At 48.9% G+C, this 13939-nt stretch overlaps 1 protein-coding gene across 2 annotated transcripts in view; it reads left to right on the top strand.

The window, feature by feature from the left end:
• The window catches only part of LOC113415442 (protein regulator of cytokinesis 1-like), a 47033-nt gene that overhangs the window by 30345 nt on the left and 2749 nt on the right, over positions 1-13939 (top strand). Inside the window, exon 13 of one of the 2 annotated variants that reach the window (XM_026672849.2) lies at positions 1316-1417. The exons of the other annotated variant lie outside the window; for it this stretch is intronic. Within the exon in view, the coding sequence (XP_026528634.2) occupies positions 1316-1417 (102 nt within the window). The remainder of the gene's footprint in view (positions 1-1315; positions 1418-13939) is intronic. 2 annotated transcript variants of the gene reach the window in all.

Here is a 13939-nt window from a genome sequence, read left to right as displayed (position 1 = left end):
TTTGGCCATTTTAAAGACGGCAGGTCCGCAATGCGTCAGGAAAACTGCTTGTTTTTTGCTGGGAGTGGCATCCTTCAGATTGTTGGACTCTAGGAACATCTGAAACCTGTCCATGTATGAGTCCCAGTCTTCGCTGGCTGGATCGAACGGGGCGGGTGGTATAGCGCTGCTGGCCATTCTGCCGATGTCTGCACGCTGTCAGCCATGTGCTCTTGTTGATCGTTGGTGAGTGCTCAGTCAGCTCTGCTGTCTCCGCATCCCATCCTCGTCGCCAGTGTTGTGTCTGGAAGGATGGGTCCAAGAACGGAGACAGACTCAGAAAGTAACCACAGCTCTTTAATAGTGACTTCCGATCTGAGCGAAATGCCCTAGCCGCAGCAGCCCCTTTTATAGAGCTGGCTGCGGCTATACGGCCAATGACAGAGGTTTGAGCTTGCCGCTCTTGGTTTGCCCAATCGCGGCAGCCCGTTTACCAGCCAATCGGATCAGTCCGGAGCGACCAATCACGACCCGCTGTTAGCGGACCAATCCGCTTTGCAGGCTTTCAAGCCTGCTAGTCCGGAACAGACATGTCTCCTCAAATGGTGACAAAACGTTTGCAACCAAATTGCCAAGCTCAGAGCTCAAACCAACAGCCTAACTTCTGGGAAATTTTCTTGATAAGAATTTGGTAAGATAAGAATTGCTATCTATCAGAATGGCTTTTTTCCCTTTATTATTTAATTCTAGCATAGTGGTCTCCCAACCAAATACTAAACTGTCTGACTTTCTTTGGCTTCTCTCTGTCCCATCACTCAAGGCAAGCATGGTTCTGCAATTTGCCATGCCAGTGGTTGCCTGAAATAATTTTCAATTAAACTAATAATCTGTGAAGCTGTACAGTACAAGATATATTGGGCAGTTTCCCTGTAGTGAAAAAGCTAGAGAACAGACACTGTAACAGTGCTGGAATAATGTATGTGTTGTCAAACAAGACTCTTATTAATTGAATGTAAGAAAGGCAGTAAAAGCTAAGATAATCAAATATGCTGCTAATGGGACAACTTGGAACTGTTTCCAAATGGTAAATAGAAAATAAATATAGTTTACCAATAAGATTTCCTGGCAAATAGTACAAGTAACGAGCAGAGAAATGGAAATGTATGAATCTTAAAACTTCATTCTGAACAGGAGTTGTTTTCAGGCTTTTGCTTGAGAATGAAATTCACTTTTTAAATTGGGTGCAATTTTTCCTCCTGTTCTACAACAGTTTATTTGCTTGCCTATATTTTATATTTGATGTAACTTGAGCCTAGGTGTGTATTACATTTTGCAGACTCCTTCCAAAAGCACACCTCTATATTCCCTGCACCAACCATCATTAGAAGAGTGCAAGAAAAGCAAATCTGACAACCAACTTAGTTATTCAGATTTTCTGGTATGTCTAACTTGTGTTTTTTTTACTGCATAATTCATAGGAAATAAGTAGAACATCAGGAGCAATGTGCTAAATATTGGTTTATTTCAGTTTGGTAATGGTATTGATAAGGGCCAGGGGTTTTCTTAAATTACTGTTATCTTGGGAGAGGAAATCATCATTGGCTGTGCGAATGTTTTGTATGAAGGGAATGTTAATCGCTATCCTATCTGGGATTACAGGTAGTCCTTGATTTAGCAGTAAAGCGCAAATTTACAATGGCACTGAAAAAAGTGACATAACCATTTTTCCCACTTACAACTGTTGCAGCATCCTCATGTTCATATGATCAAAATTCAGATGCTTGGCAATTCATGTTTATGATGGTTGTAGTGTCCCTGTGTCATGTGATCACTGTTTGTGACCTTCTGGCAAGCAAAATCAATGGGGAAGCCAGATTCACTTAACAATTGCAATGAGTGACTTAACCGTGGCAAGAAAAGTCGTAAAATGGGCCAAAACTCACTTAACAAATGTCTCACTTAGCAACATAAACTTTGGGACCAGTAGTTGTGGTCGTATGTTGAGGACAACCTGTATTTGAAGATTGCTTCATGAATGTTGAGTAACTCAAGACAGAACAAAGGCACCTGCTATTGGGATTAATTTGTCCAACTCTCATAATTAACATTCTTTTAATTGCACTTGCTCTTCAGCTACTTTTTCTTTCTTGAATTCAGGCTTGTCTTAATCCTATATAAATACCGTATTTGCCGGCGTATAAGACGACTTTTTGCCCTGAAAAACATGCCTCCAATTGGGGGTCTTATATGCCGGGTCGTCTTATACGCCGGCAAATAGTAATTGGGAAGCACTGCGGCTGCCCGCGGCTGAGGCACTTTTGCGCACCGTGGAAAGCGAATCCCGTGAAGCCGAAAGGAGCAGCCAGCCTTCTCCCAGCTCCCAAGGAAGCGAGGCTCGCACCGCCCGGGCTCCGCTGAGGTATCCGGCTGGGGCTGTCAGGAGTTGTTACCGCTGGCGCGGCTCAGCGCGGCTCAGTCCGCGTTGCCTCGGGAAGGAAAGGCAAAACCAGGAGCCGCTGCTGCCATTGCAAAAGCGCTGCCGCGGCTCTTCCTTTTGCCTTTCCCTTCCCGAGGCAGCGGGACTGGGCAGCGCGCGCCAGCGATAACAACTTCTGACAGCCCCAGCCGGATACCTCAGCGGAGCCCGGGCGGTGCCAGCCTCGTTTCCTTGGGAGCTGGGGAGAAGGCTGGCTGCTCCTTTCCGGCTTCACGGGATTCGTTTCCACGGTGCAAAAAGTGCCTCAAAAAAAAAAAAAAAGTGCAAAGTGGAAGGCGTGCGGAAGAGGGCGAGTATATAACAAACTATATTTTGAGTGGAAATGTTGGGGGGTCGTCTTATGCGCGGGTTGTCTTATACGCCGGCATATCGGTAGCTAAATTTTGTTTATTCTCAGCTCAGTTAAAAATAATATTCTCTGACCATAGGAAACCTTGATATCATTTCTGTTACTAATACCTTTTTCTTCCTCAACCCGTAATGCTGATTCTGTGTCCACCTGTAATTTAACAAACTATAATTCTACGATGCCTAATTTAACTTTTTAATCAACTAAATTTGGTTTTGCTTTTTTATCAGGAAGTCTTCATTAGCAACAATGGGCTAATAAATCATATTTTACATAAGTCTTCTAACTTGGGTTACAAGCCCCTTTCTTTGGTCCCTTTTTCAAAATAGCAGTTTTGTTTAAATTCTATTTCTAACTGCACCTAAAAACAAATATGGAAAAAGAGGGCTTATTTAATACTTGTGAAATATTCTCAGTTTCCTACATCCCAGTTGGCAATCAAGGTACTATATGTCAGGCTGAGCTCCATTCAAAATCCAAGAAAGAAATACTTAGGCTCTTTTAGTTAGAGAAAAGATACCTTTTACTGGAAACGAAGTGGTAGCTACAATAGAATTCTGAATCTAAGGAATTAGGCGCGTAAATCACACATACAAAGTGATGGAAATGATCCCACCCCCCATAGTTCAAATGATTCTTCCAATTAAAAGTTGTGAATATGATCATGTGGACCTCTTCAGGTGGTGATGAGGCTTCTGTCCGTTGACCTTGGCATACTTTGATAAAAGTTTGCAGTTGCACAGAGGAAAGAAAGCTAAGCAAGAAATAGAAACCTAAGCAAGAATGTCCTCTTCCCCCTCCTCATTTTTACAACACTAGAATATAACACCTCCAGCTCGCTTCCCAGACTTTACCCCCCTCCTCCCCCCGTTACTTATGACAGCCGAAAGATGCAAAGGAATAGTAGAAGATCTTGAAGGCTGACACTATATTTTGAATTTCTTGCTATCCCATGCATTTCAAATGGTTTCTTTGAACAGTTCTCCATTCCAGCTTATTGTGAAACATATCCATGCATCTGAGGCAAGGTTAGGGTGTCGTTCCCCCCCAGGATCATTTTATTCCTAGGAGGATTTCAGCTAATATGATTGTTAAAATATACATCTATCTGCTCATTCAAAATCATGCTTTGCTCTCCCTGAAAAAAAGAATCCATTCTAACTAGCTCCAGATGAAAATTCTGCTCTACTCTTTTCTTGGATACTCCCCCCCCCCCAAAAAAAACCCCTTAGTTTCTTTTCTTGCAGTAAAACTCAATTATCTACATTCTTTTTACCACATTTTTCATGCCAATTTCTTTTGAAATGGTTGATTTACTCCAGTGGTTCCCAAACTTTTTCAGTCCACCGCCCCCTTGGGCTACAAACTCATCCTCGCTGCTACCTACCCAGGGGTGGGATTCAAATTTCTGTGGGCATGGCCTAATTTGAGGGCGTGGCTTGCTGGTCACGTGACTGGCTGGCGTGGCTTGCTGGTCACATGACCGGGTAGGTGTGGTTTGGTGGTCATGTGACCGGGTGGGCGTGGCCAGGTGACTGGCAAACCAAATACAAGTGGTCCTCACTTAATGGCCGGTTGTTTAGCAAGTGTTCTAATTTATGACTGGCCTCCCCAGAGCTGCTTGACCTGTTTTTGGAGTTTTGACAGCCATGCACACACATACACATTCCCTTCTAACCCTCCTGGAGCAGGTCATTGGACTAGAATCAGCAAAGCATCTCTGATTAGATTCTAATAGTGAATAAAATCTAATCAGAGATGCTTTGCCGATTCTTGTTGATTTGTTTTATTTTTATTTATTTTATGTTGCTGAATTGCATTGACATGTGTGTCCCTTCTTGTGCACAACCCAGAAGCTTTTGTGATTCTTTGCAGCAAAAATTACCGACCTCTGGCTTTGCTCTAGTTTTCAAACGTGCCGCCACTGCTGTGTTCTAGGTGCGGGCCCCGCAGGTCCACCCCATTGAGCCCGCTGCATTGGAGGGACCTGCCCAAGCAAGTCTAAGTGGAGCGGTGCACCAAGTCAATGGGGTAAGCCTGACAGAGGGAAAGAGAGAGAGAAAAGAAAGAGAAGGAAGAAGAGAAAGAAAAGGGAAAGAAAGAAAAAGGGACAAAGAAAGAGGGGGGATGGAAGGAAGGGACAGAAAGAAAAAGAAATAAAGAAAAAGGGACAAAGAAAGAGGGGGGATGGAAGGAAGGGACAGAAAGAAAAAGAAATAAAGAAGGAGGGAGGGAGGAGAAAGATAATGAGATTTCTCCGGGGAGCCGTTCGGATCATCCAGAGAGTGGGAGGTGCTTCAGTCTGCGTCGTCGTAGGCTGAGCTTAATTACTGAGGATTGCTCCGCCCTTCACCACGTGGCTGCCTTGCAATCCCCAGTTTACGCTCAGCCTTCGTGAGATTAGGCTGTGCATTTCTCCACTCTTTGGCCGATTCAAGTTCCTTTTTAACAGCTATAGAAAAGAAAATTTCCCTTCAGGTTTGCCTTGCGTTTCGGTTCTCCTTAGCCTCTGCGCAATTGGGGTGGCTATAGCAGGGGAGCGCGTTCTTCGCCCCCAGGGGGGATAGGGAGCGGGCGGCTTTCGCGCTCCGGCGCCCATCCTCTCCCCCCTTCCAATCGGCTCCTTTCCTGCCGCTTTTCGCCCGCTATTGTGCGGCTCCACTCGATCGCGCTGATAAGCGCAGCTGGTGATCCCCCCACCGCGACGCCGATCGCCCCAGAAAGGGGCGAAAAATTGTCTCGCTGCCTCTCTCGGCCTCCAGGTTTACCGGAGAGGCTTAGTCTTGCCCTGAGCGGCCCGTTTTTAAAGGGATCGTGGGCGGCCGCCATTTTGGGTGCCGCCACGTGTTTCGGGCGCTTTCTAACAGGCCTCTGCGACTGCGAAGAGACTAGTCTTCTAATCATAGGCCTCCCAGCCTGTGAGAACTTACTGCATTCTTAGATATTGGCAAATTGTTGGCTTTCCGCAGCAGCTCTGGGCAGGGAATTGCAGCCTATCCCTCCCGGTGGTTGCCTGGGAGCTCCAGCTGCCAGAGGCCTCATTCCAGCCTCAGGCGTTCATTTGGACAATTGGAGAATTTAACACGTATCTGGGATCACTCCCTCCTGGGAGCGCTGAACAGGTCCCGGTTTATTTCTTGTCTAAAAGTATTAATAATAATAATAATAATAATAATAATAATAATAATAATAATAATAATAATAATAATAAATAACTATATACATATATATGTTTTCTGAGGTATATATATATATATATATATATTTTCATATATATTATTGGTACTTGGCAATAACGCATTACCAATACTGATTGGATTTCATATACATTGTCTATACACACGTGTATATTTATATCAATAATTATAACAGCAATAATATTGTAGAATTTATATATCTAAATTCCAAAAGGGGGCGCGGGCCGGCTGAAAGGACACCCGGCCTTGTTGTAGGCCGAACCCTTGGCGAGCCAACCGCCTTAAATTGGAGCTATAGTCCTTTCTTCTATAATGGCAGATGACAATTCCGCTAGAGGCTCTTCTTTGAAGGCCAGATCTAAGTCCTACCACCTGCGCAGACAGGCTAAGGAAGCCCCTAAGGAAACTTCCAAGGCTTCTCAGAGAGATGCCCCAAGGCGTCATAGGGAGAAAGAATTTGACAGGCGATCTAGAGAGGCACAACCAGTGCCCCCAGCCCTCCCAGACACCCCCCTCCCCCAGATTGTTCTTCCCTCTCCAGGCGCAGCTTATCCCAGGGTCACCAGGTCCCCGAACCAACGACCAGACGGACGCCCAAAGCTACTTTCACGCCCACGGCCGCTGGTCTGCGCCAGGAGGAGGCCGCCACTGTCGAGATCCCTGCGCACATGCAGGCATGGATGGAACGGGCTATCCGCCAGGGGATAGCAGAGGGCCTTCAACAGATGTCCAGGTCCGGTCCCCCCTCGATGGCACCCGAACACGACTCGCCATCAGTCAGGTCCTCGCCTAGATTGGACCCTACCCATGGTCAGGTACCCTTATGGGGGGACAGCCCCCTCCCAGAAGGGGAAATGGAGGAGGCTATAGAGGACCTGGATAGGCTCGGGGAGGAGGAGGATCTTGAATGGGGGTCTACACAGGGGGAACCCCTATTGGAGATAGACCCGATGGAAGGAGACATGTCCGAGGACGAGGGCCTCACTCCCGATCAACCCACCTTTCTGGGTTTGTTCAAGCCACACATGCTTAAATCACTACTCTTTAAGGCCAAGAACATTTCTGGCCTGTCGGTTCAGTCCTCTCCGGCTCTCCCCGCCCCGGCAGAGGGACAAGAGGACGCCATTTTTAGGCAGCCCGTGGTGGAGGCGGAGGTTATTCCGGCCCCACCCATATTCCACGACCTAGTTTCAGACCAATTGGACTCTACAAGAGCTCCCCCTGCCCCATCCAGCCAGGACAAGAGGTTCTTTAACCTCGAGCCGAGCTTTTGCAACTTGCTGCTCACTCCCGAGGTAGACGAGCCCATCGTTGGCTTAGTATCCTCGTCCTCCCCCAGTGACCCCCTGGAAGCCCTGAAACCCGAGGACAAAAGGTCCGAACTGGCCTTACGTAGGGCTCATCAGGCTGACACCTGGGCCATTAGATCGGCCACGGCCGCTTCCTTTTTCACCAGGTCCTCGATCCGGTGGCTCCGCCAACTGAAACAGCATGTTCCCCCCTCTAACACAGGGGCACATCAGGACATCGCAAAGTTGACGGCCGCAGCAGAATTCTCGGCCGACGCCACCTACCACGCGGTGAAGTTCTCCGCCCGAGCGATATCCTCTCACGTTACAGCTCGCCGCCTGCTCTGGCTCAAGCACTGGCAGGCGGACATAAAAAACAAGGTTAAGCTGGCCACTGCCCCCATTAAGGGGGACAGACTCTTTGGCACCGCCCTGGAGCCATTGCTATCCGAAACCCGAAGTAAGAAAAAATTTCTTCCCCCCGTTTTTCGGAGGTCAGAGTCAAGAGCCCCCCAGCCCTTTCGGAGAGGTCCCTCCCGACCCTTCTACCAGTCACCTTTCCAGCCCAGGTATCCGAGACCCCCTCCTTCCGGCCATTCCAGCCCCAGGATCGAGCCGATCCAGGTGACAGGAACAGGAGGGGCGGCAGCTACAGACGTCCCTTCAGGGGCTCCGGAGGGAAGCCCTTCCGGCGCACCAGATAGACCTCGTCCCTCCCTTCCCATCGGCGGACGCCTCAAGCATTTCGCTGACCGATGGGATCCCTCCACTTCCGATGCCTGGGTCCGGACACCATCAGACTTGGTCTCGCGCTTGAATTCCAGCGCACCCCCCGACTTCTTTTTGGCATCCCCCCTTCGAGGGACCCCACTAAACGCAACTTAATGGATTCAGCCCTTCAGCATCTCTTTAGCATACAGGCCATACAACCCGTCCCACCATCCCAGCGGGAGCAGGGGTTTTACTCCCACCTCTTCGTGGTCCCCAAATCCTCAGGGAGATGGAGGGCTATTCTAGACCTGAAACGCCTCAACCGTTACCTGATTTACCGCAGGTTTAAGATGCACACCTTACAGTCCATTCTCCTGGGCATCAGACAGGGGGATTGGCTAGCCTCTATAGACCTTCAGAGGCGTATCTCCACATTCCAATCCGGCCCTCCCATTCCATATTCCTCAGATTCTGCTACAACCACCACCACTTCCAATATGTGGCTCTTCCCTTTGGGCTGGCCTCTACCTCGAGGACCTTCACTAGGGTCCTCGCGGCTCTGGCGGCCCCCCTCAGGAACCTCCCGGTTCGTCTCCATTGTTACCTGGATGACATCCTCATCCTGTTCCACTCCAGACTCCAAGCAGAGAAGGATGTCAAAGCTACCCTCTCTGCCCTCCAAGACCATAGGTTTCCGGTAAACTGGAAAAAGAGCCAACTGTTACCATCTACACGGATCACCCACTTGGGGGCCGTCATTGACTCAGTTCGGGGAAAGGTTTTCCCTTCCTCGGAAAGATTCCTTAGCATTCAGGAAACCATCAAACACATCAGACGTTTTAGAAGGGTAACACTTTTGGATCTGTCTAAGCTACTACGTAAAATGGTCTCATGTATTTCCATTCTTCCCTGGGCCCGGTTACACACCAGGTCCGTACAGTGGTTCCTGCTTCCGTTCCAACGGTCCGGCAGTAGCAATTCAAAAGCCACGGTCAAGGTGCCTCAAAGGTCCTCACGTCTCTCCTCTGGTGGACCAGTCCCGCCATCAACAAGGGACATGGCCTCAAGGAGCCCCAACGCCTCACCCTCACCACAGACGCTAGCCTGTCCGGAGGGCGCGTTCACATCCACTCGCTTTCGACACAGGGCAGATGGTCTCAGGTAGAACGGGCATGCAGTATAAACTGGTTGGAACTCCACGCCATCCACCTGGGCCTACGCCACTTCCTCCCTCAGGTACGTGGGCGGCATGTCCTTATACTTACGGACAACATCACCGCCAAGGCCCATGTCAACCGACAAGGGGGCACCCAGTCCATCCGTTTGATGAGAGAGGCCAAGCGCCTCTGCCGTTGGGCGGAGCGCAATCTCCTCTCTCTCAAAGCCGAGCACATCTCAGGGGACTTAAACACCCGAGCAGACTGGTTGAGCAGGACCACGGGGGACCAGTCCGAGTGGCGCCTCCACCCGTCACTGTTCAGGGAGGCGACCGGGCTGTTCGGCCTCCCGTCAGTGGGCCTCCTCGCATCCCCCCTCAACACACAACTCCCCAGGTTTTTATCGAGGTACCCCTCCCACGGGGCCGAGAACTACAACGCCCTCCGTTGCCCCTGGCCCACAGGGCTTCTATATGCACTCCCTCCCTTAGCCCTGGTACCCAGGGTCATCCAGAAGCTCATCTCCGAGACAGCAGAACTGATTCTGGTGGCACCCTACTGGCCCAGGCGCCTATGGTTCGCGGACCTCCGCAACCTATCGGTGGCCCCTCCCTGGGAAATTCCTCCGAACAGGATATCCCTTCTCAGGGTCCCCTCCAGTACCCGGACCCGCAGTGGCTCCAGCTAGCCGTTTGGAGGTTGAGCGGGAGCGTTTAAGAAAGGAGCAGTTTTCGGACCAGGTTATTGATACTATCCTAGCCGCCAGGCGACCCTCCACAACCCGAATCTACAATGCCACTTGGAATAGTTTCTGCAAGTGGTGCCAGGGTTTCCAGGTCAACCCGCTCTCACCATCCATAGCTCAAGTGTTGGAATTCCTCCAAGAGGGTCTGAGGAAAGGTCTTTTTCCGAACGCCCTGAGGCGTCAGGTCGCAGCCCTTTTCAACCGTCATTGCTTGTGGCAATCTGGGGTCCCTTTCCCTCCACCCTCGCATTAGGGCATTCCTCAGGGGAGCCACTAACCTGTGTTCCCCATCAGTTCACAGATACCCCACCTGGGACCTCAATAAGGTCCTTGTGGCCCTTACCAAACACCCCTTTGAGCCGCTCAGGGAATCCACTCTCCAGTTCCTAACATTCAAAGTTGTGTTTCTGGTGGCCATTACTTCAGCTCGCCGAATATCAGAGATAGCGGCCTTGTCGGTGAGGAAGGACCTTTGCATCTTCCATGCCGACCGGGTAGTTCTCCGGCCGGATCCTACCTTCTTGCCCAAGGTCAACTCAGCCTTCCACAGGGCACAGGAACTCACACTTCCGAACTTCTGCCCCAATCCCTCACGGGAAAGGGAGAAGCTTTGGCACACCCTAGACGTAAGACGGGCCCTCTACATTTACATTAAACGTACCCAGCCCTTCAGGAGATCCGAATCCCTATTCCTTTCCTTTCAGCCCAAATCGTTAGGCCACAAAGTGTCCCCGTCAACCATCGGCCGCTGGATTAGAGCTACTATTTCCCAAGCTTACCTGTCCCAGGCCCTGCCCATTCCCAGCGGAATAACGGCACACTCCACCAGAAGTGCTGCTACCTCTGCTGCTTGGGCCACCCAGGCTCCAATTGCTGACATTTGTCGGGCGGCCACTTGGGCCTCCCCATCTCCCTTTATTAGACATTATAAGATCGACATATTTGCTTCGGCGGAGGCTTCGTTTGGTAGACGAGTCCTCCAGCGAGTCCTCAAGGAGCCGCAGAGATTGCAGGACCAGACGGACTCGCTCCCGTAGGACAGCCAAGCTTTGGTATGTCCCACTCTCTGGATGATCCGAACGGCTCCCAGGAGAATGGGCGTTGGTTCTTACCTGACACGCCATTTCTCTGGAGCCGTGAGGATCATCCAGCCCCACCCTTATTAAGTTTTCCGTCTGGTGGGGTCTTGTTTCGCCAATGAACTCTTTAGCATAGTAAGATGAGAGCAAGATCTTCTCTTCACTCTCGACTTGCGTAAACTGGGGATTGCAAGGCAGCCACGTGGTGAAGGGCGGAGCAATCCTCAGTAATTAAGCTCAGCCTACAACGACGCAGACTGAAGCACCTCCCACTCTCTGGATGATCCTCACGGCTCCAGAGAAATGGCGTGTCAGGTAAGAACCAACGCCCAATCTATTCTAGTCCAATCACCTCCTCCAGCAGGGTTAGAAGGGAGTGTGTGTGTGTGTGTTCTTGTAATTTACCAGTACATTTTGGTTTTGCCTTCTTCAGAATTGGCACAGTAATACATTGGGGAAAAGTAATTTTTAGGGTGGAGATCTGGTCCAATGGATCCTGTTTAAAGCCTCAACAAAATGTGAGAGCTTCCTGATAAGTCTTGACCATGTTTTGTCCACAAAACCTTTAATAGAAGCCAAAGAGGTTTCAATGTGCTGGCAAAGATGTTTCAATGTGGAAAAGGGCCTCAGTCTAAACTAGGCCTCATTTCAAACTGATGCATCAACACTCTCTCTCTCTGTCTGTCTGTCTGTCTGTCTGTCTCCCTCTCTCTTCGAACATGGATGGATGGATGGATGGATGGATGGATGGGGAGAGTGACAGGTAGGTAGGTAGATAGATTGATAGGTAGGCAGGCAGACCTTTTGGATGTATGTATGTATAGGTAGGTAGGTAGATTGGTAGATAAGTAGGTAGATAGATAGGTAGATAGGTAGGTCGGTAGGCAGGCAAGCAGGCAGGAAGACAGACAGACCTTATGGATGGATGGATGGATGGATGGATAGGTAGGTATATAAGTAGATAGGTAGATATATTGGTAGATAGGTAGGCAGGAAGACCTTTTGGATGAATGTATGGATAGATAGGTAGGTAGATAGATATATTGTAGATAGGTAGGTAGGCAAGCAGGCAGGAAGACAGACAGACAGACCTTTTGGATGGATGGATGGATAGGTAGGTAGGTAGGTAGGTAGATATATTGGTAGGTAGGCAGGCAGGCAGGAAGGAAGGCAGACAGACCTTTTGGATGGATGGATATGTAGGTAGATAGATAAATAGTTAGACAGACAGACAGAATTCAACAGCGGCGGCACTTTGGGACTACTACTCTGTCATGCCAAATGCAATCTCTGATCCATAGATGCATATCCCTGTCCTAACAAGCACAGAAATATTTTCAAACACAAACTATGCATACAGGTCTCCACTGAACACAGGGCTTCAACAAGTGATACTGAACCTGAAATCATCTCTAGGGAAGATGTACTCATCCATCCCAGAACACACAGGCCATTGGGATGAGCGACTAAAAGCAGAAGCAAATCACAGCTCAAGAACCCTGCATGCAGCACCATGACACAGAGAAGTCATGACAATTAGTCCTCATTTTACAACCATTCCATTTAGCAACTGTTCAGAGTTACAATGTGTCAGAGTATATTCATGAACTGGAATAGAGCTTAGTAACAAGGTCAGCCAATGAGAGCTAAGTTGAGGGCTGAAACTTAAAGAGAGAATCTGGGTGTGGTTTATCTCTGTTCTGTGCTCAGCTCTAAAGTGAAAGAGAAACTAGCTTGCTTGCTGAAAACTAGAGTTCTGCTCTGAACCTATAACATGTCTGCTTCTGTTTGAGTTTGCTCCATGTTGGAGAAATCTACAACTGGTATTGCTCTAGTTTCCCAACGTGCTGCCGCCGCCGGGTTCGACACACAGATTCCGCAGGCTCACCCCATTGAGCCCCTTGCACCGCTCTGGTGCAACAGTCAATGGGGTGAACCTGAGGTGCCGGTGCCTCGAACACCCCCCTGGCGCCTCTTAGCGTCCCCAAGGGGGCCGGCAGAGGGGCACTAAAAGGCGGCGGGTGGTGTTCAAGGCGCTGGCACAGCAGGCTCACCACTGTTGCACCGCTTTGGAGCCGACGCCTTGAATGTGGCAACACGTTGGGAAAGTAAAGCAAAGCCGCCGCATTCGAGGCGCTGGCTCCAGAGTGGTGCAACAGCCAATGGGGTGAGTCTGGGGTGCCGGTACCTCGAACTGCTTGTACTGCTGCCTTTTAGCGCCCCTGGGGTGCCAGTACCTCGTACTGCTGCCTTTTAGCGCCCCTCTTCCGGCCCCCTTGGGGGCACTAAGAGGTGCCACGGGGGCGTGCGAGGCGCCGGCAGCGCTCTCTAAGCGTAAACAAGCTGTAAAGCATCCATTTCATGGCCGTTAATAACTTTGAGTCATTATAAAACTACCAGTCTTTAAGCGACCCCTTTTCTATCTAAATCTAAGATTTTTATTCACCCCATTGAGTGTAGCTAGTGGTTCCCTGTTTCAAACATGCAGATTTTCCTAGTTTATCCTACTTAATGATTCAGTCATGTCTTTATTCATTTATGATTTTTGCTCTTCACTCTCATGATTCTCTGCAGTCTTCATTTTGAACCACTTCTGTGAATTATGTCATCTTTTTCTTCAAGTTTTTCTCCTAAATCCAAGGATTTGTTTAGAGACGAGTCCTTTGGTTTGTTTACCTGATGCTCTTTTGACTCTCATCTCCATTTCTCTGCTTTGGATAATTGGTTCTCTGTGGAATTCTCTTCAGTGCCTTGTCAAATAATGTACATATAAAGGACACAATATGATCACCTGTCTCTCGGTGATGAAATCTTCAGAAAATCTTTAGAAAATGTTTAATATATTGAATTACACACTGCTAGAAATTTAAGCTAGAAAGAACTGACAAGAACAGTGCTGCGTTCAATAATTTTATTACTGTTTGGAGTATTGTAAA

The sequence above is a fragment of the Notechis scutatus genome, chromosome 2 (assembly GCF_049901735.1).
Source record: "Notechis scutatus isolate UNSWTSFEM ecotype Mainland chromosome 2, rNotScu1.2, whole genome shotgun sequence".
Classification (NCBI taxonomy): domain Eukaryota; kingdom Metazoa; phylum Chordata; class Lepidosauria; order Squamata; family Elapidae; genus Notechis; species Notechis scutatus.
The sequence above is the reverse complement of the archived record's forward strand: the minus strand, read 5'-3'. Positions and strand labels throughout refer to the sequence as shown.